Genomic DNA, 22,909 nt, shown 5'->3' on the forward strand with positions numbered 1-22,909 from the left:
CTTTTACTTTAGTTACACATCAGTTTGACCCTGACAAACAAAATATTGAAGAAAAAATACAATAAACAGTGTGTGCGATTTCATGGGATTTAAAACATTGAATTGCATTAGAATGAGGAAGTTCTTTAAAGGCCTTTGAGTGCCTCAGACCAAAAAAAGATGCAGCAAAATCTTTAGAAAAGTAAGGATAATAAAAACCAAAGGACATCAGGTTTAAAAAATACCATATTTATTGTTGCAATAAGTATTCAAGACACTGTGGTAAAAAAGGCTATTGTTATCTGTACAGTTTTCCTTAGATTTGGAATATTAATCAAGATCTTATTCTGTAGCGTATCTCTAGATCGCCAGCAGGTTGGAGAATGCCAAAGCCATATCGGCTGGGGTCTACCAATGGCAGCTTTGCATTCTTGTCACACAGTTCCAGATCAAATCGAGTCAAGATCGTGGACACAAGCCTAAAGGGATTGGAAAAATAAGAATTCCAAATGTCATTATAGTTGCTAACAGACACATAAAATTGGTTGAATAAATGGATGTATTTGAAGCATAACACAAGGACTAAAAATGCGGTCACATTAGTGAAATTTTGTTAATCATTTCACAGACAAAAATATTCTTTGATCATATGCCTTAGGGTAGCACCATATTTAATTTTTAGACAGGAATGAAAACAAGGCTATGAGGGACAGAAGAATGGTGCGTTCAATGGACTGTACTGTTGTTTAACAACATACCAATTGTTCAGAAACATCTTTCTGGAAAAAACTTTCAGTAAACTAAAGCTCCATAAAACAGTTTTGAAAATCATTTAGGACTTTTATATAGTGCATGCCATTGTAAAGACAGCAAGTTTTTCCTTCGTTTTCATCCATGCTAAATTCAATATGGCATGTGATTAATTTGGAAATGTATAAAGCACTGCTCACACACAAGACACTTTCAAACTAAAGCCCCTTTCGCACTGCACGTTGTACCCGGCAAATTCTTCTGTGTGAAAGCAAACACGTCCCGGGATTGATTCCGGGATTGAACCCGGGTCGGGGACCTAGTAACATTGCCGGGTTCAGTCCCGGAACGAGCGCTGTGTGAACAAAAGCCAGAACTAATGCCGTGTCGCGTTATCGCGCGACTCTTCTAGCGGGTGTTTTAAAGGCAGATCAACGTTCACGATTAAACAAATATGTGCAAACTGTAATGAAGCAGAGATCAGTTAGTTCCTCACTTTCCGCGCTGACTCTGAGATCGTTCACCAGCTTAAGTGAAAGTTAACGTGCCTAGCGTTTTCGACTCGTACATTACACGTCACACCCTGATATCACGTGTCTTCACCGGACCTTTACGGGTTGTGTGTGAACGCATGCACATATTCCGGGTAATCTGTATGGAAAATGTTTTTCATCTTCACATGAAATTTCCAGTTGCACAGATTCTTATTGAAATAATTGGATTTTGCAATGCTAAATGTGACCGCACCTTATATGTTTAATGATATTATACGCACTCTTTAATTGCACTAATTGCAAACTGGCGTCCTGGACACAGGTTGTCTTTGGTCCCCCAGGGCACAGAGGGACACTTAACCCTCACCCCATCCTTAAAGAAGTCCTTCTTCTCTGTCCCATCTGCATTAAGAAAGCGGTCAAACTGGAACATCTGTAGCATTACGAGAAGACAAGTAGAATTAGCATTTTTATTATTGTGTCTTTTGGTGAAAATTAATACATTATATTGATACTTGTAACATCGGATTATCTTGATGAAACACTGAAAAGCAAGAAACTGCGCTCTTGTGATATGTTTGTGAGACACATTTAATGTTTGCTGGCAGGAACAACATCTCACTGTGCTGTTAATCAATTTACTATTAATCAGTGTGCTTGACATGGAAGCTTGGATCAGATCTTTAGTTCACAGTGCTAATACACAGCACTATGCAATGTCAGCATTTCGGCCTACAAAGCCTTGTATATGGTGTGAGCGTCTGTTTCTCACAGATAGTAGGAGCAGTGACTATAAACTGTGAGCCCCTTCCCCCTATTTGTCTTTGTGCCAATGACAGCACTTGAATGGCTAATCCCAGATATCTAACCAGATTAACCCTTGGACCTGTGCAGAATGTAATGCAAGCTTGATCATAATGGTGGACCTCTATAAAGTTCAAGCTAAGTAGGTTTAGGTTATATCAATAAGTGATGTGAAATTAAAACAATGTATAAGCAGTGCATTTCCTGCAAAAAAAGAAATCACTATATGTATTTTTTGGGGAAATTTTCAAATTCATATTGCAAATTGAAAATATATATATATATTCATTTTCTGATTGTTACTTGCCCATGGAAAAGTTATTATATCCTAGATGTGGCTTGGTACCTTTAATGTAAGTCTATGGAATTTTTTTGGGCCGTTTCATAATGCATTATAAGTGCTTGAGTCTATTTCAATTGCACCTATTTCCGACAAAGTAAAAAAATCAATACGCATTTCAAATTTATCTAAAATCTGCCCAGATTCTTCAAGTAAATGAAATGATTTCTGCCCCAAGTGAATCTCATCTCTCTGCTTGGTTGAGTTTAGGATGGAAGTAGAGTCTGAAAGTGCACCTCTGGCTGTTGGTGGATCTGTGGGTCCATTTGAGGGCTGATGAAGGGGAAAACGCACAGCCGATCGCCCCGTCGGAGCTGGTATTCTTGCCCATTGCTTAAATGAATCTTCTTATCTTGCTTCACTTCTCTAGTGATGAGAGCAGCTGCAGTTAGACGCAGTGTCTCACTAAGAACGCTATCTGTAAAAACAGATTTCAGAAATCTCAGTGAAATTTGTTGGAATTGGTTTTGTAATTACCAGCTTGAAATGTATATGGGTGTGTCTGTAGAATTTAGAATGGTAGAAAAATTATTGCACAAATACAGGTCCTTCTCAAAAATAAGCATATTGTGATAAAAGTTCATTATTTTTCATAATGTAATGATAAAAATTAAACTTTCATATATTTTAGATTCATTGCACACCAACTGAAATATTTCAGGTCTTTTATTGTTTTAATACTGATGATTTTGGCATACCGCTCATGAATACCCAAAATTCCTATCTCAAAAAATTAGCATATTTCATCCGACCAATAAAAGAAAAGTGTTTTTAATACAAAAAAAGTCAACCTTCAAATAATTATGTTCAGTTATGCACTCAATACTTGGTCGGGAATCCTTTTGCAGAAATGACTGCTTCAATGCGGCGTGGCATGGAGGCAATCAGCCTGTGGCACTGCTGAGGTGTTATGGAGGCCCAGGATGCTTCGATAGCGACCTTAAGCTCATCCAGAGTGTTGGGTCTTGCGTCTCTCAACTTTCTCTTCACAATATCCCACAGATTCTCTATGGGGTTTAGGTCAGGAGAGTTGGCAGGCCAATTGAGCACAGTAATACCATGGTCAGTAAACCTTTTACCAGTGGTTTTGGCACTGTGAGCAGGTGCCAGGTCGTGCTAAAAAAACGAAATCTTCATCTCCAGAAAGCTTTTCAGCAGATTGAAGCATGAAGTGCTCCAAAATCTCCTGATAGCTAGCTGCATTGACCCTGCCCTTGATAAAACACAGTGGACCAACACACCAGCAGCTGACATGGCACCCCAGACCATCACTGACTGTGGGTACTTGACACTGGACTTCAGGCATTTTGGCATTTCCTTCTCCCCAGTCTTCCTCCAGACTCTGGCACCTTGATTTCCGAATGACATGCAAAATTTGCTTTCATCCGAAAAAAGTACTTTGGACCACTGAGCAACAGTCCAGTGCTGCTTCTCTGTAGCCCAGGTCAGGCGCTTCTGCCGCTGTTTCTGGTTCAAAAGCACACGCCTGTGCACGGTGGCTCTGGATGTTTCTACTCCAGACTCAGTCCACTGCTTCCGCAGGTCCCCCAAGGTCTGGAATCGGTCCTTCTCCACAATCTTCCTCAGGGTCCGGTCACCTCTTCTTGTTGTGCAGTGTTTTTTGCCACACTTTTTCCTTCCCACAGACTTCCCACTGAGGTGCCTTGATACAGCACTCTGGGAACAGCCTATTCGTTTCAGAAATTTCTTTCTGTGTCTTACCCTCTCGCTTGAGGGTGTCAATGATGGCCTTCTGGACAGCAGTCAGGTCGGCAGTCTTACCCATGATTGCGGTTTTGAGTAATGAACCAGGCTGGGAGTTTTTTAAAAGCCTCAGGAATCTTTTGCAGGTGTTTAGAGTTAATTAGTTGATTCAGATGATTAGGTTAATAGCTCGTTTAGAGAACCTTTTCATGATATGCTAATTTTTTGAGATAGGAATTTTGGGTTTTCATGAGCTGTATGCCAAAATCATCAGTATTAAAACAATAAAAGACCTGAAATATTTCAGTTGGTGTGCAATGAATCTAAAATATATGAAAGTTTAATTTTTATCATTACATTATGGAAAATAATGAACTTTTATCACAATATGCTAATGTTTTGAGAAGGACCTGTATATATAAATGATATAAATCATTTCTCTTATGTGACCTACCAAATACTGGAGTGTTTTTCTGTCTCTCTTCCAGACGGAGATGCTTCCCACCTTGGATTTCCTCTCTCACAGCCCTTAAAGCTTCAGGGTGGGTGAGTAAGTAGCCCAGTAACCAAAATGCAGCAGGGCCTGTGTTTCCCTGAGGACAGAAACATTCCTTAAATTACCGTCAAACCTAAATATGCTAAATTAAATTAAATATTTACATTACATTAAATTTACATTTAGTCATTTAGCAGACACTTTTATCCAAATCGACTTACAAATTAGGACAATGGAAGCAATCAAAATCAACAAAAGGGCAATGATATGATAGCAATGAAGTGCTATAACAAGTCTCAGTATATATATATATATATATATATATATATATATATATATATGTGTGTGTGTGTGTGTGTGTGTGTGTGTGTGTGTGTGTGTACATAATGGATCAATTTCTCAGCAAAAAGGTGTTTAGGAAAGTGATGTGTTGGTCCTTGATGCTCTATAATGTTTTGGGGGGAAAAATCAAAAGGCTGACACTGAATATCGTTAAAATATTTTTTTCACTTTAAGTTATACTCTTTAAATCTATAATGAACCTTTATAATTGTCTGCAAAACAAGAGTGAGTGGCCTGACACACATTAATATGCCACAAGATTTATGGCATTTCATATAAATATACAGCAGGGTCTAGCCTACAGCATATTGCTTCTCCTTAAGCGGTTTTATATCAACATTGCTGTCAGTGTGTGCAAAGCAGCACAGTTAAACCTGTCATACAGCAATTGCTGTGGGTTCAGGGGGACTCCTCACTGACAGACGAAGCCAATGAGGGGTGAAGACTCTCAAACAGACTGTTAGGTGAATATGTCTATAAATATCCCTGCTGATACCATGACAAAGCTTAAAGAAATTCATTCTATTAGAGGGAATTCCCATGTACTCATGTGCGTATCTTTGAAACTGAATTTTCAGCAGTTATTACTCAAGGTTTCAGTGTCACATTATCCATCCGAAATCATTCTAATATTCAATTCTTTTTTTTAATATAAATAAAAAATTACCCTAAACTTTTGAGCGATAGTTTTACATTATATTCTTTATTCCAGATCTGGCTGAGATCCTTGAATGGTGAGCATTTCTGATTTCTCAGATGAGTTATGCAGATGAGTTCTGCATCAAAGCATAATACTTACTGTATGGTTAGTGGTTTATTCAAATCCCTAACCCTAAATATGAGAAACAGTCATATTAGCAAGCACCATTATTTATGCACTGAAGCTGTTTCTCTAATAGTTATACTGCTCTCAAGTGGTTAAAACAGAGAACTGCTGCATGATGACTTTAGAAATATAAATCTATACCCAAAAACTAAAAAATTAAGGAATTTTAGCAATTCAAGCTATTGTATATTATACAGTATTACAAAATGTATTTCTTAATTTACCTTGTCATTCCAAACCCCTTTGACTTATCTTTGTAGTCATATAAACTACTTTTTTTTGTTAGCAGAACTGAAAGAACACTGTGAACATTCTGCCTCATATGCATGAACATTGCATTTTGTGTTCCATAAAAAGTTATACGGACATAGTTACACAGGAACAACATGAGGGTGAGTAAATGACTTAACTATCATTGTTGGGTGAACTAATCCTTTAATTATGCCTCATGGTGTTTAGGTAGACATTTTATATGTGATTGTGTTAACAAGCTTGATTCAACTTTCTCCAATATGCATATAATAATTCTGTCAAATGCATTGTATATGTAGTAGGGATGCTTCCACACCTGCGTTGCCTAATTCCCTTCAGTTACAAAGGAATCATTCAGTAGGTGTTGTTTGACCTCAGGCTATGGCGTCTCAGGTGTGCTTTGGGCAGCTTGTCAGGTTCTGTGTTCATGTTCTGTGGAACTGGAGTGAAATCACACACTCACACATTCCAGAGGTGACAGACTCTTTTGTTTACAGTAAGATCACTAGTGAAAAACAGTCTATTCCTATGTCAACCTTGAGGTATTACTGTGTCTCTACTATGTAGTTTTGAGTGATTAAGCATGATATCAGACAAAAGGAATTTTTAAAGGGAAAGTTTACCCTAATGTTCATGATGATGAACTACTACTTTACACAATAGTTCGTATTGTTCCAACCCTATATTATTTTATTTAGTTTTCACAGTGAAATACAAAAGGAGATTTTCCATACAATGAAAAATACATGGTCATTTATATTGCTAAGCTCCAAAATGGACAAAAAAGCACCATAAGTCTTCTGAAGCCATAAGGTTTATTGTCTATTTTGGGGCATGGCAGTATTAATGAATATCCATTTTTCCTTAAAAATAGGGAAAAATTGAAGTACATAACCATTCATAAGTATAGGATCAGTGTGATTTTTGATATTTTGACAGAAATGAACACTTCTGTTTCACAAGGATGCGCTAAATTTATCAAAAATGACAATAAAGACATTTTACAAAAGAATTCTATTTCAAATAAATGCTGTTCTGTTCAAAGAATCATAAAAAAATCCTGTATCATGGTTTCCACAAATATGTTAGCATCACAACTGTTTTAAACTGATAATAAAAATAAATATTTCTTGAGCACCAAATCAACATAATTAGATTGATTTATAAATGATCATGTGACACTGACGACTTGAGTAATGGCTGCTGAAAATTACATTTTAAAATATATTAAAATAGAAAATAGTTAATTTAAATTGTAATATTTTTTTCTGTAGTTTTATATCAAATTAATGCAGCCTTAGTGAGCATAAAAGGCTTCTCTCAATAACATCTTACCAGCTTGAACTTTTGAATGATACTGTAGTGTATGTTTACTATCACAATGTAATCTTGGAACATTTTTTTTTTTTGCAATGCATTCAATGTTTTTTGCCAATATGTGTTGTGAAAGGACAACTAAGTGATATAGACAGGGAGAAACTCACATGCGTGACCCATAGCTGAAGCAGCATGGCTCTCCTCTGAGTCTCAGCATCAACGCCTTCATCCTGCAGTTGCTGTACATAGTTCCCCAACCATGACTGGTGTTCTGACTTTCTATCTAAATGTGTTGGAGTCAGCCATTTCCACAGTTTTTCTCGTGCTGAACTTGCAATTTGTTTCTCCTCTAATGCATGTATACAAAAGAAACACAGGTTAGTTATATAAACAACATCTAATGAAAATTAATGAATGAAAATCTGTCAATTTCTTTCAAATGAAACCGCATTACCTTTATTTACAGTAGTTCGAGCCAGTTTAGGCAAAATCTTGTCAAACTGCCGAAATGCCTCATAAATTTCTGCTAGTGCTGCACTATTGTTCTTCTCTGCGCCGAACACAGTGAGATAGCCAGTCCTGTAGAGAAAAAGAAAGGCAGAAAGTGAGAGGAATGAGGTTATACAGCATAGAAAAAAAATAAGCCTTAATCGTTTTCCCTTGAAATCAGGTTTTTCCAGACTTTTAAAAATTGTAGTACAACGTTCAACCCTTTACATTTCACCATTGTCACAAAATACCATGTTGCATGACCTGCATGACCTGAAGGCATTCATGAGATAACCAAGCTGCACCTAGTGGAGACATGACATCAGGTCTTATCTGTACAATAGTGAGTGATAATTATTGTGCCAGCTTTTGGGTGGGACATTCTCTGCTTATTGATGGGTACAGATTGAATGCCAAACGAAGTATTAAGCCTACAATAGTGTGCAAGTGAAGCATTTGTGCATCTGTTTCATAACAGATAATGCTATTAAGTACTTGCTCCAATAACGGCCATAAATTATGAAATGGTTATCAAGAAGTGACAATTGAGATTTATTACAAACTTAATCATTAAATTTTAGCTTTCATAATGCATTTTCAATATGCTTTCTGCCGAGTTCAGCATACTAAGCATGACAAAATTAGCCTCAGCAGTAAAGCTGTACGTGCAGTTGTGGTGAATTCTGTAATCTGATAATAATTTATTGTGAGAAACAGCTCTTACAGATTTCACAGTGTTAATAGCATGCTGATTTTAGAGACTGGCATACTTAAACAGCAAGCCGTAGCAAAAATTGAAGAGTCCATCTTTTTTCCACTCAGATACTTTGAGGCCCATTTCTGAGGGGGTCACAAGGTGCTGGAGGTTGTTCTGCATTGAGCTGCAGAGTTGGGTCAAAGCGGTCCCCTGAAAATGGCTAGTCAAACACACACAAACATATATTTATATATGGTTCAAATTAATAGAACAAATTAATTAATTTCAGCCTTGATGTTAACAAAAGATCTATTCAGTACCTTAAAGTAATACTAATATTTAAAACAAATTCTCAAGATGACAGTAGTTCAGACAGAGAGATATAACATAATTAGAAACCTACATTTCTGCCCGTCTCTTCTCAGATTCAGGGTTGTGACTGGGCAGATTCAGGCTGAAGATTCTCTTCATTAGGACCTGAGCATAGCTGGTCTGGTCAAGTAAGACCACATCGGACAGGACAGCATCATAGCAGTTTGAGTCCAGCAGAACAGTGATATATTGTCCAGCTGCACGTACCTGCTTCACATTAAATTAGTGTGGTTAGTGCTGAAAAAAGGAAGTTGGCACAGGAAATGACATGATCGAGAGCAAGACATCTTGCTGTCATCTTAACTCTTATACTGTTGCAATATCTAGATAAATATGTATTAAGAAAACAGACAAATAAAGGTAGGTTATAGGCTAGGGCTGCATTTCCCAATAACACCGTAAGCGTGTGTAGAACCACTGCCACTAATGGTCCCTACGATCAACTTGCATTTGAGAAACAAAGCTCAGGTCATTCGGATTGTCAAAGGCCTCAAGTTAAGAGGGCTGAAGTGCCCCGACACCTGGAATAATTGCAGCTTAAGCTACATCATTGTGTACATTGTCGTCACTATTAAAATTTGTAAAATACATAGAGTGCTCATTATTTATCATTCTTATAAATGTGACATTTACTAGTTTATTATGTTCTATTAATATTAATATTCTACAGACCTATATTCATTTCATAATCAGCCACACTGCATCAGTAAAATGTACCATTAGGAGAAGCTGTAGCTGTAAATCTTAGTTGCAAATATGAACAAATAAAGTCAAAGTACTAATATTGGAACTCACATTTGCAGAATTGCGACAACAAGAATGTCGTAAATCATCCTTGAAGTCATAAGTCAACAAAAATCATACTATCGATAAGAATATATATTATATTATGCACATGTATATTACGCATAACTAGGTCAAATAAGAATATATATATTCTTCTAATCTGACCTAAGTTGAGAGAAAGTATATGAAATATTTGTACTTTTATCTAAGCAAAGCAAACAATAGCTATATATACACACACACACAGACACACACACACACACAGTATAAGAGTATCTTAAAGTATTTCTCAACTTCCCCTTAACAAATCAAACTGCACATTATGGCAGGCTGCTGATTTAATGCTAGTGTTATTTTACTTGACCAAAACGTGACTTAACAAGAACTCACGGTAAAAATGTCGCCGTGCTTCTGTTTCATTCGTGTCAGGAATTTAGCAGCATCTTTTCCAAACTCAAGCGCGTGACCAAGCCACGGAATCATTCCTTTATCAAGAGGAGGTTCATTTCTTCGTCTGGAAAAAACGACACGTTTAATTTGTAATTTTTTAGGCGTCTTTGTAAAGTTGAAGTGTCGTCTGTCAGCCTCAGGAGCTGGTCGGACTGGTCCGGACTCACCTCGTGCGTCTCACGTACAGCAACAGAACAGCGAGTCCCAGCAGGAGAAGCGCGGTCCACATCCTGACGAGAGTGTGTGATGAGCTGCCCTATTTTTTCAGAAGTTAAATACTCAACTGAAACCCTAACATACGTCACATCTCATTACGAAATTCACAACTACAGTCAAAGTGGTGAGCGTGTAAATGACCGAAAATGACTTAACCTGACGATGATATCTATTAGCAGTTTCTGTTTATGTTAACAACATGATGGCTCGTCATGATGATTAATTATAAGTCAGATCAAAACCTACTTTTAGTAAAAACCAACGTAACTTTTTGTAAAATCTAACTTTTACACTATTAAACAAAGGCCGGTGGTAATATATAACAATGTTGCATATGTTTTGTCAAATACACCGCACGATGCCGATCCTTAAAGGGTTAAATCACCCAAAAGGAATACTCTGTCATTATTTACTACTCATCCTCAAGTTGTTCCAAACATGTTTGAGTTTCTTTCTTTTTTTTTTTTTTTTGTTTACAGTAAAAAGAAGATAAACAAAAGAGGATGTTTCGAAGAATGCTGGTCACCAAACAGTTGACGGTAGACATTGACTTCCATAATATATATATATATATATATATATATATATATATATATATATATATATATATATATATATATATATATATTCATAATATTAAGTCAACTGCATGAACTGTTTTTTTCTTCTGAATTCTCTATATTTATTGAAAATGCTTCGAAAATAGTAAAAAATAAATGAATAAATAACCTTTTGTGGTTACAAATTGAAACTATATAAGAATAGTTACAGAAAGAATAAAAAAATTGTGAAAACGTACTTAATATAAAGACTTAAATACCTAAAACCACTGTCTCAAGGAGTCTAAAATGCAAAAGTTTCTCCAGCAAATTAATCATCAGAAAAGTAGATAAACAAAGGACAGTACCCCTACATACAAAATACTTCCCTTTTTTTAACTCATCGTACATTGACAGACATTGTTTACATACGTTTAATATATGTTGCTTAATAATATTCTGGAATTGACTATATGTAAGAATGCTCGGAGACCAGTAAATATGGGAAATCTTTTGACATGAATCATGTTAGGTGGATCTTTTATTGCTCAGCCATTTTCAGAGATTTAGGGTGTGTGTGTGTGTGTGTGTGTGTGTGCGTGTGTGTGTGTGTGTGTGTGTGTGTGTGTGATGTCTTCATGTTCTATCTACATTTCTGATGACGAAGTAAACATCATTGTAGACGTGTTTGCCAAATGACAGGTGGGGCATTAAAACTATTCAACTTGATCTATGTCTTTTAAATGTAAGAAGGGAGCTGGTATACACAATTCTGCTTCATGGGTATCTAGATTCATTAATAACAACAGTGACGGTTTGTCATGATGATTATTGACTAAGCATGCGAGCAAAACTTTTAATTAAAGAAATATATGCTACAAATATATAGAAATATAAAATATACAAATATATTATAAATATGAAACAATAAATGTAAGTACAAATTTAATGTGTAAATCAAAATTACATAAAATCTAAAACAAATATAGGCTTGTCAATTCTTGACTGTCTATATGTCATACCCAAATGTTAGCAAAAGAGGCTGAATTCTATGCCAAGAGTATTTTTGGCAAAGCTCATTGTCAGGGAAAGCAAAAGCTTTTACGTAAGGATAATGCCTATTCATTTTCTATGTGAATGGCTGAATGGCTGACTAAAGTCAGTTGATGAGCTGTACAAAGATTGCTGCATGAAACAGTCCATAAGGTGGCGACTGAGTCTCACTGATCCTGAGTTTCTTCTATACTCCAATGTTCCGCTATACCACTTCTCAGAATTTTACAAATTATAAATTGCTGATTTGATTTCAGTGTTCCTTATGCTGTTGAGGTATGTAGGCTTTATTTCTGTATTATTTTCAAATGTGTTTTGTGGTATTTAATTTGAGAATTTGTGTTGGAATGAATTCCTTTGTGCTAGTTACGTAACAGGAAGAAAGAATGAACTCTGTTGTCATACTTCAAAACCTATTATCAAAGTTTAATAGGCATTGAAGAATGTAACATTAAAGAGTCATTTCATTTGCCATATTAATTATTTGACATCCCAAGGCTTAAATGCAAAAGCAGACAGTAACAAAACAAATAAATCCTTAGTAAATTTTGATTATATCTAATAAAATAGGCCACAACGTTATATTCATTCATGGTCACATCATGGAACTCTTAATGGAATATTGCTCAGTATTTCATACTTCCTTTTCTCAACTTGCCTGCCAGATAAGTCTGAAAAAAAAAAACAGGGCATGTGCATCAATGGACTGTAATGGTTAGAGTCATGGCCTAATGGTTAGAGAGTTGGACTCCTAACCCTAACGTTGTGGGTTCGAGTCTCGGGCTGGCAACACCACGACTGAAGTGCCCTTGAGCAAGGCACCGAACCCCCAACTGCTCCTCGGGTGCCGCAGCATAAATGGCTGCCCACTGTTCAGGGTGTGTGTTCACTGCTGTGTGTGTGTACTTTGGATGGGTTAAATGCAGAGCACGAATTCTGAGTATGGGTCACCATACTTGGCTGTGTCACGTCACTTTGTCACTTTTAATGTCTTCTGTTTCCAGCCGTTCAAAGGCCACTCAAACTAATGAGGCATTATGCACAGGACTGCACTAATCGATATGACAAAGGCATCACTTGACTGCCATGATCTCTCTAAAGGAAAAAATAATAGTTTCACCATGAATAAGCAGAAGAAAGCTAAAATCTTGGCATAACTTGTGATATTCACGACTTAGTGTCTAAATCTATAATGTCACTATTTGTGGCTTCAAAAAAGAATTTGGCCACACTTTGACCAGTTCTGGCCACACTTGAAATATATGAATGCCACTGAATTCATGGCAAAATATCAAGCCCTAACCTACAGTAAGTTAAAGGAAGTTTTGAAAAGTTTTGACAGAATAATTTTAGCAAAGAGGCCAAGGTGTTTTATTGGAATGTTGGCTGAAAGTTTGTAATAATGCCCAGCAGTTGTTCCTCAGTGAGAAAGTGTTTGAGCAGATATTCTCAGAAAAAACTGTTACGTAGTTAATGATAAGTTTTAAGAGATAACTCACGCGACTGTTTTGGTCCAAAATTTGGTCATTTCAAACCATCTGTATATCTGTACTGGATGTATCTAAAAAAAAAACGAATTCAAAAGACAAGAGCTGACATGTTTACTTCGTTCCACTGAAGAATTTCCACTGCCTCAACAAACTAATTTTAAAAGAACACATAAAATAACTGGCAGATATGCATCGCGTAGGCAAGGAACTCATTTATATTTGTCACAATACTAACATCAAAGCTAAGTCATTTAGATCCAAGATACAGATATTACTTTTTTCCAGTCCCATGAACAGTACATCACTGATTAAATCAGCTGTTATTGTCTACAGCTAAATTATAGAGTACATAAAACAAAGACTGATACTGTTTTATGCAATTTAGCACAATTTGTTACAATGGATATTTATCATATTAGCTTTGTAAATGTATTACACATTATTTGTCCTTTCTTTCAACATCCTTCTTTGTGTTTTTGTTTAGTACAATAAGGACCCTAACACATGAGTGGGGAACATATAATCACAGCCTGACAGAAATCCTGTTGATGTCTCTGTTCTGTAATTGACTCCTTACTGTGGTTATGCCCTCTAGCACTTTAAGCCTTGTCCAGTGCTTTTCTACACTGTTATATTGGCCTCTATTTTGTAAGACTTATATTTTTTTCTGGTCTCAGAATCAAGGAGGGTAAATGTAGTTTCTTCAGATTGTCAGTACATACAATATACACATTTAACTTTTACACTAGTTAGATTACTGAGTAAGCACTCCATGGCAAAATAAAATGGATTCCCTTTAAAACCATTTAAAACCAAATTTTGATGTGAGAGCACAACAGGAAATTGACTTTTTTACTGTCTGAAGCATTATTGTGGATTATGGACTGGTATTTTGTCTAGAAGCAGTGGTTTAAAGTTAAAACACCCTAATTATAGATTTGTTTCTCACAAACACGCAGCTTCTCACTTCCTGTCATGCAGAACAAAGGTTATGGCCATAGTTGATTTTCCAGTTCCAGTGCGTAGATTCCTTGGTATGGCTGACTATTACCGTCATTTTTGCCACAATTTGTCTTATTACTCAAATGTAACCCAGCATGAATACTCATTTTGTTTGTCTTATAGTGTGAGGCAGCTAAAAGGCTTCAACAGCTCACATGCAATTATAATTTAGTTAGATTAAAAACATCATTAGTTTCATCACATTGTGCACTGAAATCAGCAAGCAGACAATAAAGCAATCAAACAATTTGCTTCCAAAACCGATGATAGCAAATTATGTGAATATAATGCATTGCATAAGAACACCCACTGCACATTCACATGTGAACGCCTAGGCCTCATCGGACATGAAAGAACATTTCCTCATTAGCTCTAGGTCCCCGAGGAGAATAGAATAGAGAGAGAGAGAGCTGGTCTTTTAATCCTGCTAATTAAATCAGTGGAAACAAGAAATGGTAGGGAAAGTCTGACCTGACATTTTCTGTAAGAAAACTGAGTGCCCACTTTTACCCTGAAAGGGCTAATATTATTGACTGACTTTATGTGTGTGAGTGTATATGTATATATTAAAGTTTTTTTCTGACAAAAATAAAAAAAATAAAAAAATTAATTAAAATAAAAAACTTATCTGTTTCCATGATAAAAAGCTCCCTTAGCTTGTACATCACAAGCATGCAGAACTATCTTCTCTCAGATCCTGTATTGTTTGGCCAAAGTTCACATTCTCCTATCATTCTGGATATCCAGTAAGCTGTGAACGAGAGATATGAGATTTTTTGACTCTCTGGCAATGCTGCAGTCACTTCTTATTGCCAACAAGGCGTGATGGGTGAAAAAAGAAGTTAAAAATGTAAAATGTGCCTGTGCTCTATTCCAGCCCAGATTGCTATGCGGATATATTGCCATAATTTTTCAATTTCAGACAGTTTCTAAACATTTTTGACCAGTTAATACTCACCCAGCAGTTCAAGTTACCACTGCTTACATGTCACATCGAAGCAATGTAGCAGCTTGTCCTGTTGGATATTTCTCATTTAATAAAATAAGTACCCTCAGAAGAAAATAAACGATTTAAAGCACTGCCAGTTGTAATCAACAAATTGCAATGTCTTTTTGACTGTGCAGGTTTATTTAAAAAATCAAAGCAAGTTTCCTTTAGTAAAAACACAAGGTTTTTAGATTATCAGGAATGAAAGACCAGCCTGTAGAAAGCATTAAAGGAGCAGTTCACTAAAAAAAAAAAAATTTTATTATTGATGTTCCAAAGCCGTATATGGTTATTTTTTTTCCATGGAGCATAACAGGAGAATCTCCATGAAGCTCCTAGCACAAAACTCCTAGGACGAAAAAAATAAAAATAAAAGAAGACTGATTGTTCAATATTCAATGACTTTTTTATAGTATGCTCTGTTTCTAACATAAAGCTATCATATGGCTTTAGAAGATTTAAATTTTTTAGGGGGTTACTATTTTTATGATACTTAATATTTTTTTTTTTTTTTTTTTTTAAGATTGATAGACATGCTCACTATAAACTATTGTTGGCTGAAGACTCATTAAATATTTTCCTTTTGTGTTTCACAGCTAAATAACAATGCAGGTATAGTGCCTAATATTAGTTTAAATTACTGGATGCAGGTGCAAGACTGACATTTTAGAGATTGTATTTTCTTCTGTGATGATGAACCACTGGGATCTCTCCTTTGCCCTGAACAGTTTCTGTGAAGATGTTAAAAATTCAGCTACAGCTTTTATGACTTTTAGATTACAGCTTTTTTAATGTTACTTCCTATTCTACAGACATTTCAGCCATTGTAACTCCCTATTCATTCATATTTACTTTCTCTCTTCACTTTTCCTCTCCTAGTAACTCTCCTCATCTTTCTCGATCTTTCTCCATCAGTCCCAGGTCATGTATAGTTTAATAACTATAATAATCAGTGTTGGGAAAAGTGACTTTTAAAAGTAATCAATTACAATATTGCGTTACTTCCTAAAAAAGTTACTCAGTTACTTAGTTACTTTTTATGGAAAGTGATGCATTGTGTTACTTTTGTGTTACTTTTTAAATCTGGGCAGGGCTTGCTTGTTTGTATTTAATATAAAAAATTCTATTTTTGGCAAATGTAAAAGCCCTGTCACACCAAAAGCCTCAGGCTGAAGAAAACAGTAAATTTATGTCTGTACAGTAGAACGCAGAAGAATAAAGTTCAACACTCTTCAGCAATAAAAAAAGAACAAATGTTAGTTTATCTTAAGTAATTTTTGCTTATTAGTATGGTTGAGTTGGATCATCAGAGATCAGCAGTAAAGACACTAGTTAATAAACTGGTGTTACTTTTTTGAAAAAGTAGCTTAGATGTTTTCTTCTAAATTGAAAAGTAATGTTTTACTTTAAGAGTTAATTGAAAAAAGTAATCTGATTACGTAACTCGCGTTACTTGTAATGTGTTACCCCAACACTGATAATAATATACCTGAAAGTTACTGCCTTTGAAGCAGGATGACACACAGTAGAGTCACCGTTGGCTCATTATTGGACTACCGGCAAGAAAATTAACTGAGCCCTTTGTCTGTGCGACCTGCTGAAAGACTGACTTAAGACTTCTGAAAATGCTGACGTGGATCAAAGCTTCCTCTCCAGTTCAAGCACCTAGAAATCAGTGATTCAATACACACACACAAAATCAATGCACAAATAATAAATTGTATCATTTAAAAATATATATTTGTCATGTGTTGTTAGGATAGCAAAATAAACAGAAAATGGAAATAGAATGGAAATGGAATTGATTAATAAACATAAATAAATTTTTCTGTTTTGAACCACAGGTGTCAGAACAACATTCTATCATTCTAGCCCAAATGAAGATGTTTAATCATACGGTTCACAAAATCCTGGAAATTATTTGGTTTCTGGGGAGAAAAGATCTTGTGCCAAAGTAACTTGAGGTCAAATGTACACAAACTGTATTTGTTAGTCATGGATAATTGACCATTTAAAATGTCAGTTGCATTTGCGTGAAGGCCTTGTAAGCAACTGGCACATGGATTGAGTTTTTTAGAATGTACTCTGCTTTTTTTTCTTTACCAGGGTCCACAGTTCTTGTTGGCCAATGGCCATTTTATTTCTTGGTTGTAATTTTCTCTCTGTTATCAAATGCAGATGACCCTGCTGTTTTCCCACATCAGACTGGGAATTCTGTAGGCTTACAGAAACATTTATTTGTTTATCTTGTTGTCATAGAGTGCTCTTTTCCTGTGTTGCCGTGCCTGCAAAGACTGATGAGTTGTTGGTCCCACAGCTTTGAAGAAGGAAGCTGTAGATATACTTTATACAAGATGTACTTTGTACAAGATATACAAGATATGTTTCAGTAGTTGCAAACACACACACTGGCATATACACACACACAGACCCACATGCTGACTAACTACTACTGTAACCATAGAATCATATGTAAACATGCACAATATACAGTCTAAGGGTATTTATCTAATAATATTTATGTTTATTACAGCATTTATTCTGAACTTTGTCCTCTAGGTCTCAATATCTTGGAATATCTCACAATAACAAAAAAGGGCATTTTTAGTTTTTGAGCCAAGGAAATGTCATAGCAAAGTCAGAACTGACCCATTTTTTTTTTTTTTTTTTAAATAGCCTTTGCACAGCCAGCCTTGTAAGCTACTCTCCTAGGTTCACAAAACTGTTGTCCATTAAATGCGTTGCACATATTCGAACATCTGGGTTGTGCTGTCCTGTTGTAAATAAATCTTAACCAATGATTCCTCATTGCATTTACTTTCGGAAGGCCAAATAAAGTGCTTTTGTTTATGCACAGAAACACACAGCGTCTCCCTGACATGGCTGCATCAACACTACTGCAGTTACTGAAACCATGCCTTCTTTTTTTGCGTGAACATTTGGGTGGCATTATGCAAATATTTCCACATCGTGACGTAGACATGTGGGGGCGTGTTTGAATGAGGCGTTTTAGCCTGGTCTAGATCAGCCTTCTCTTTTATATAGAAATAAATCCTTTTATGGGAGACTTTGAGCTTTGTAACTCTGCAGATCTTATAGATGCACAAATACGTAGCTTCAGAACACACTTAAGAAAAGAAAAATAGAAATCGCATCACATGACCCCTTTAATGGTTTAGCTATAATCCAAATGTGCAAATTTCCTTATCTATTCAAAGATGTTTTCACAATTCTAGTTTAATTGGCCTACTTATGGAGCATTGTAATGATAAAGACTATGCATATTCTTTGTGAACACCTTAAGTAATCTCATTTATAAATTTAGATCGGATTAGTCATCTGGAAATTAAGCTTGTAGTCATGGGATGGCTATTTTAATCTGAATTCCACAATTTTCCCACTTACTAAAGCTCGCATACTTACTAAAGATGGCATACTGTTGTTTTTTCACTTTTTCCCCACACCCATGTATTTATCTCATTCTTGAGATTTGTCAGATTCCACAGGCAATGAAAGAAAACCTTTTTAAAGCAAAAGACAATCAGCTAAACAACAATGCTAATTGCTTGTTCTTTAACAGTTTCATGGAGTGAGCATTTCTTACTTCATAATCATAGCACTGCATCCCAGAGTTCATTTACGTGACATAGAATAGCACGTATTACTTTAAATGGGAACAAAACAAGCAACAAACAACACTGAGCAAGTATAAGAAGTAATGAAATGAACAGAAGCTGTGAGAGACCATTATGCGTAAAAACTGAAGGAAACATCGACTATCCTTTTTTTTTTTTTTTTTTTTTTTTTTTTTTTTTTTTAATCGGTTGTTTGTTGTGGGAGACACTACATTTTGTCAGGTGTTTCAGCCTTGCGCCGGTAGTCCCTCCTACACCGGAAACTCATGGACAAAACAAACAAACAAAAACACTGAATGGATTGATTGTCAGAGTTAAGAATCGGATATTATGACAAGTATACATACATACATACATTATATATATATATATATATATATATATATATATATATATATATATATATATATATATATATATATATATATATATATATATATATATATATATATATATATATTAGAGTTGATAGTTAAACCATGGTAACCGCAAATTAACCTTGGTTTTGCTACACTACCACTGTGGTTAAACAAATGGTAATCAATACGCAAAAATATAATAATAATAAAATCTCTGGTCATCTCTGGTCATTCGTATGTGGTATTATGTATTGTTGATGGATTGGATTGTAATGAGAGGTGAATGGGTCACATTGTTTAACACCTTCTCAGCCCTTTTTCATTTCCTGTGAGCAAAAGACCCATGTTGTGAAGTGCCAGCGGAGATTGTTTTTCATCGATATGGGCAGAGATAAGGAGGAGATGATAAAATCTGTTTCAATGGCTGCCCGAGGCTCATCCAAGATGTCTTGCATACTAAACAGGGCTTAACTTTGAGTATTTCTGTAACAGATAGGCTCTTGTGAGTAGCTCAGCTATCATTGAGATGTTTATCCAGTGACCTCCCACTTGTTTATAAGATAATTAATGAGGTGTCAAAGCCATTAAAATGAGAACAAACTCTTATGGGCCTTTTTGGATAAGAGTTAGGATGATGTATTACAACAGAACGTTAAGGGTTTTATTTTAGCTTCCTGGTGTCACAGTAACAAATAGCACTTATGCATTAGTAAAAGGTTGTGTATTGGTGCTTTTGTGCCAGTGTATTCCAGCCCCAAGATTGTGTCTGAGGGAATGTGACTCATTCTCCAAAGAGGAAGATTGATCACCCAGGTTGGTACTGATTTATGTGATGCAAACAAAATAGCCTAACATATAAACAAACAACTTAGGTAGCCGAACATTGTGTTAGGCACTGTGGTTTAATAACGCATAAGCTGGCAGAAGAGTCAACTTTTGTAGAACACAATGTCAAATGTCAAAAATCTCTAATTTCTTCCCTCTCATGTTATTTTAAAGCTGTGTGAGCCATAGATTTGTTTTATATTTTATTATTTATTTATATATATATATATATATATATATATATATATATATATATATATATATATATATAAGAAATTCTATACAGAGAAAGTCAATGGGGTTCACTGTTGTTTTGGACCCTACTGACTTTCACTCTATGGACAAACACTGTTTATTTATCATATTTTTTTAAGAATATTTTCTTTTGTGGTGCACAGAATAAAGAATCTCACACAGGTTTGAACTGATTTGAAGGTGAGTAAATGATGATTCATTTATGGGTGAACTATTCTTTTAAGGAAATGCAAAGCCTGTCAAGCAGTTGCTTTGGAGATCATTTACAGAGCCATATAGACTTTTCAGAGCAATCAAACGACAAATGCCATGCTCTGCATGCAAAGCTGGGATATTTTAACACTGAAAAAACATTAAGCCTTTCACTGATAATCTTTCTCTCTGTGGGACCTCTCCAATTTTATTAACAGTTCCTTTGATGCCACTATAGCAAACATTGATTCTGTCAATTAATTGTGTCGCATATTTGAAAACGTGACTAGAAATTAGATTTAAGCAGAGGAGATTTTGATCTGTTCCTCACAAAAAGACATCATAAAAAAAAAAAAAAAACATTTAATTAAAAAATATAACAGTGCCTTATGATTTTTTTTTATTTATTATTATTATTATTTGTAGCAATTTTGTTGACTTGTAATTCTTGGTTTTATGATGTCATAAAATGGATGAAAAATTGGTTGATAAGATAGTGTTTCACCTTGTATGTTTTACAGAGGAAAGAAAATAATATGAGACAGGAATGACGAAATATTCATGTTGAATTAACTTGCTTTAAATCAGATATTAAAAGTCACTTTCATAATCCCTCTCATTTGTCACTGTCTACAGTTTTGAATAGATTTGAGTAAATGTATAATTCATAAACTTTAGTTCTGAAGTAGGATTATTTTAGTGAATGTTACTTTAGTCATGTTAAGCATTAATCTGATCATCTGTGTCATCTATCTGATGATGAGCTATAACTATATATGCATAGCTCCTTTAGTCAGCAAAGGTATGTAAATGTTTATCTATCAAATGTACCACTTTTTTTATTGATAAAGAGCTACCGGTACTGTAAAGAAAGTAAAAGTGATGTGACATACAGCCAAGTATGGTGGTCCATACTCAGAATTCGTGCTCTGCATTTAACCCATTCAAAGTGCACACACACAGCAGTGAACACACACACCATGAACACACACTCGGAGCAGTAGGCAGCCATTTATGCTGTGGCGCCCTGGGAGCAGTTGGGGGTTCGGTGCCTTGCTCAAGGGTACCTCAGTTGTGGTATTGCCGGCCCAAGACTCGAACCCACAACCTTATGTGTGTGTGTGTGTGTGTGGCTTCAGTTCGTTTACATCTATCATCTGTCCTGTAATGAGAGGCCCGACGGCAGTGGTTTTGGTCTGGAGATTAAATCCACTGTGACTCGATTGACGTTCTATCAGGGCAAGCAGCATGATGGGGAAGACTGATGAGCTCTTAGCCACTGCATCTAATTTATCCCAATTACACAGAAGACTGCTTAACCCTGGCCTGGGGGACCCAACCCTGCTATTGCATTTAACATAAGTTTGCTATAAGCAACAGGTTTTCTATTTAAAAAAAAAAAAAAAAAAAATATATATATATATATATATATATATATATATATATATACTCCTGTTGTGATATATTTAGAATATGTCGAAGGTACATTAAGGTTAGTGCAGAATTTGGAGCAGGAAATGCTTATTCAGCACACCCACTTTAGAAAAAGCATGTATTTTCTGTTTATTTGAATAATTTCATGCCATCTCATAACAAGCATTCTATAACAAACTCTTCTATTTTAAGCTTTTTGTAAACAAACAGTGTATATATTGGAGATACAGTGTTGTACAGTCATGTTTCACAAGTTAATCTCCATTTAGATTGAACCAGACAAAGTGGGGCGATATTGTTCGAGCAGAATTAAAATAACAGAGTTCCAGAATCCAAAGTGAGCAAGAGCTCATTTGTTACTTTAAGGAGGGCAGTTTCAATGCTATGATAAACCCTAAACCTTGACTGCAATCTGTCATGGATAGTGTGGTCCGTTAAGAATGAGGACAGTTCTTCTCCAACACTTTCGACAAAAAAGGCATTGTGAAAATAGGCTTATAACCTATCTGTTTTCCATTTACATTCTGCATTACGGCACTCCTGGCTGAGATGTTGAGGCATGGGTGTGAACTCGATTTGGAAACCTTTGATTTTAGTGGTGCAAGTAAGTCTAAAATATTTGTACAGCCATATCGCCATATAGGTGAGAGGCGACCGCAAGCCAGCAAACAACCCGGAGCCATCTTGAATGCAAAACATTCCTTTAGCAATTGGCATAGTACCATAAGGAAGATAATACCATTGTACTTTTTTGATCCATTGTTGTTTTTGAATCAAAAATGGTTCCAATTTTTTTTTTTTTTTTTTGTGAAACCTTAAATGT

General features: G+C 35.6%; 1 protein-coding gene across 1 annotated transcript; it reads right to left on the reverse strand.

Moving 5' to 3' along the window:
* Positions 1 to 212: 212 nt before the first annotated feature.
* LOC109052726 (prostacyclin synthase) lies at positions 213 to 10,419 on the reverse strand. The gene is made up of 10 exons (XM_042758803.1): positions 10,266 to 10,419; positions 10,039 to 10,162; positions 8,894 to 9,069; positions 8,564 to 8,710; positions 7,759 to 7,883; positions 7,472 to 7,653; positions 4,526 to 4,664; positions 2,604 to 2,785; positions 1,505 to 1,656; positions 213 to 458 (listed from the first exon to the last, which is right to left on the reverse strand). Exons 1-10 carry the CDS (start codon positions 10,325 to 10,327, stop codon positions 314 to 316), a joined length of 1,434 nt encoding a protein of 477 aa, XP_042614737.1. The 5' UTR covers positions 10,328 to 10,419; the 3' UTR covers positions 213 to 313.
* Positions 10,420 to 22,909: the final 12,490 nt, after the last annotated feature.

This window comes from Cyprinus carpio, chromosome A6 (assembly GCF_018340385.1).
Source record: "Cyprinus carpio isolate SPL01 chromosome A6, ASM1834038v1, whole genome shotgun sequence".
Classification (NCBI taxonomy): Eukaryota; Metazoa; Chordata; class Actinopteri; order Cypriniformes; family Cyprinidae; genus Cyprinus; species Cyprinus carpio.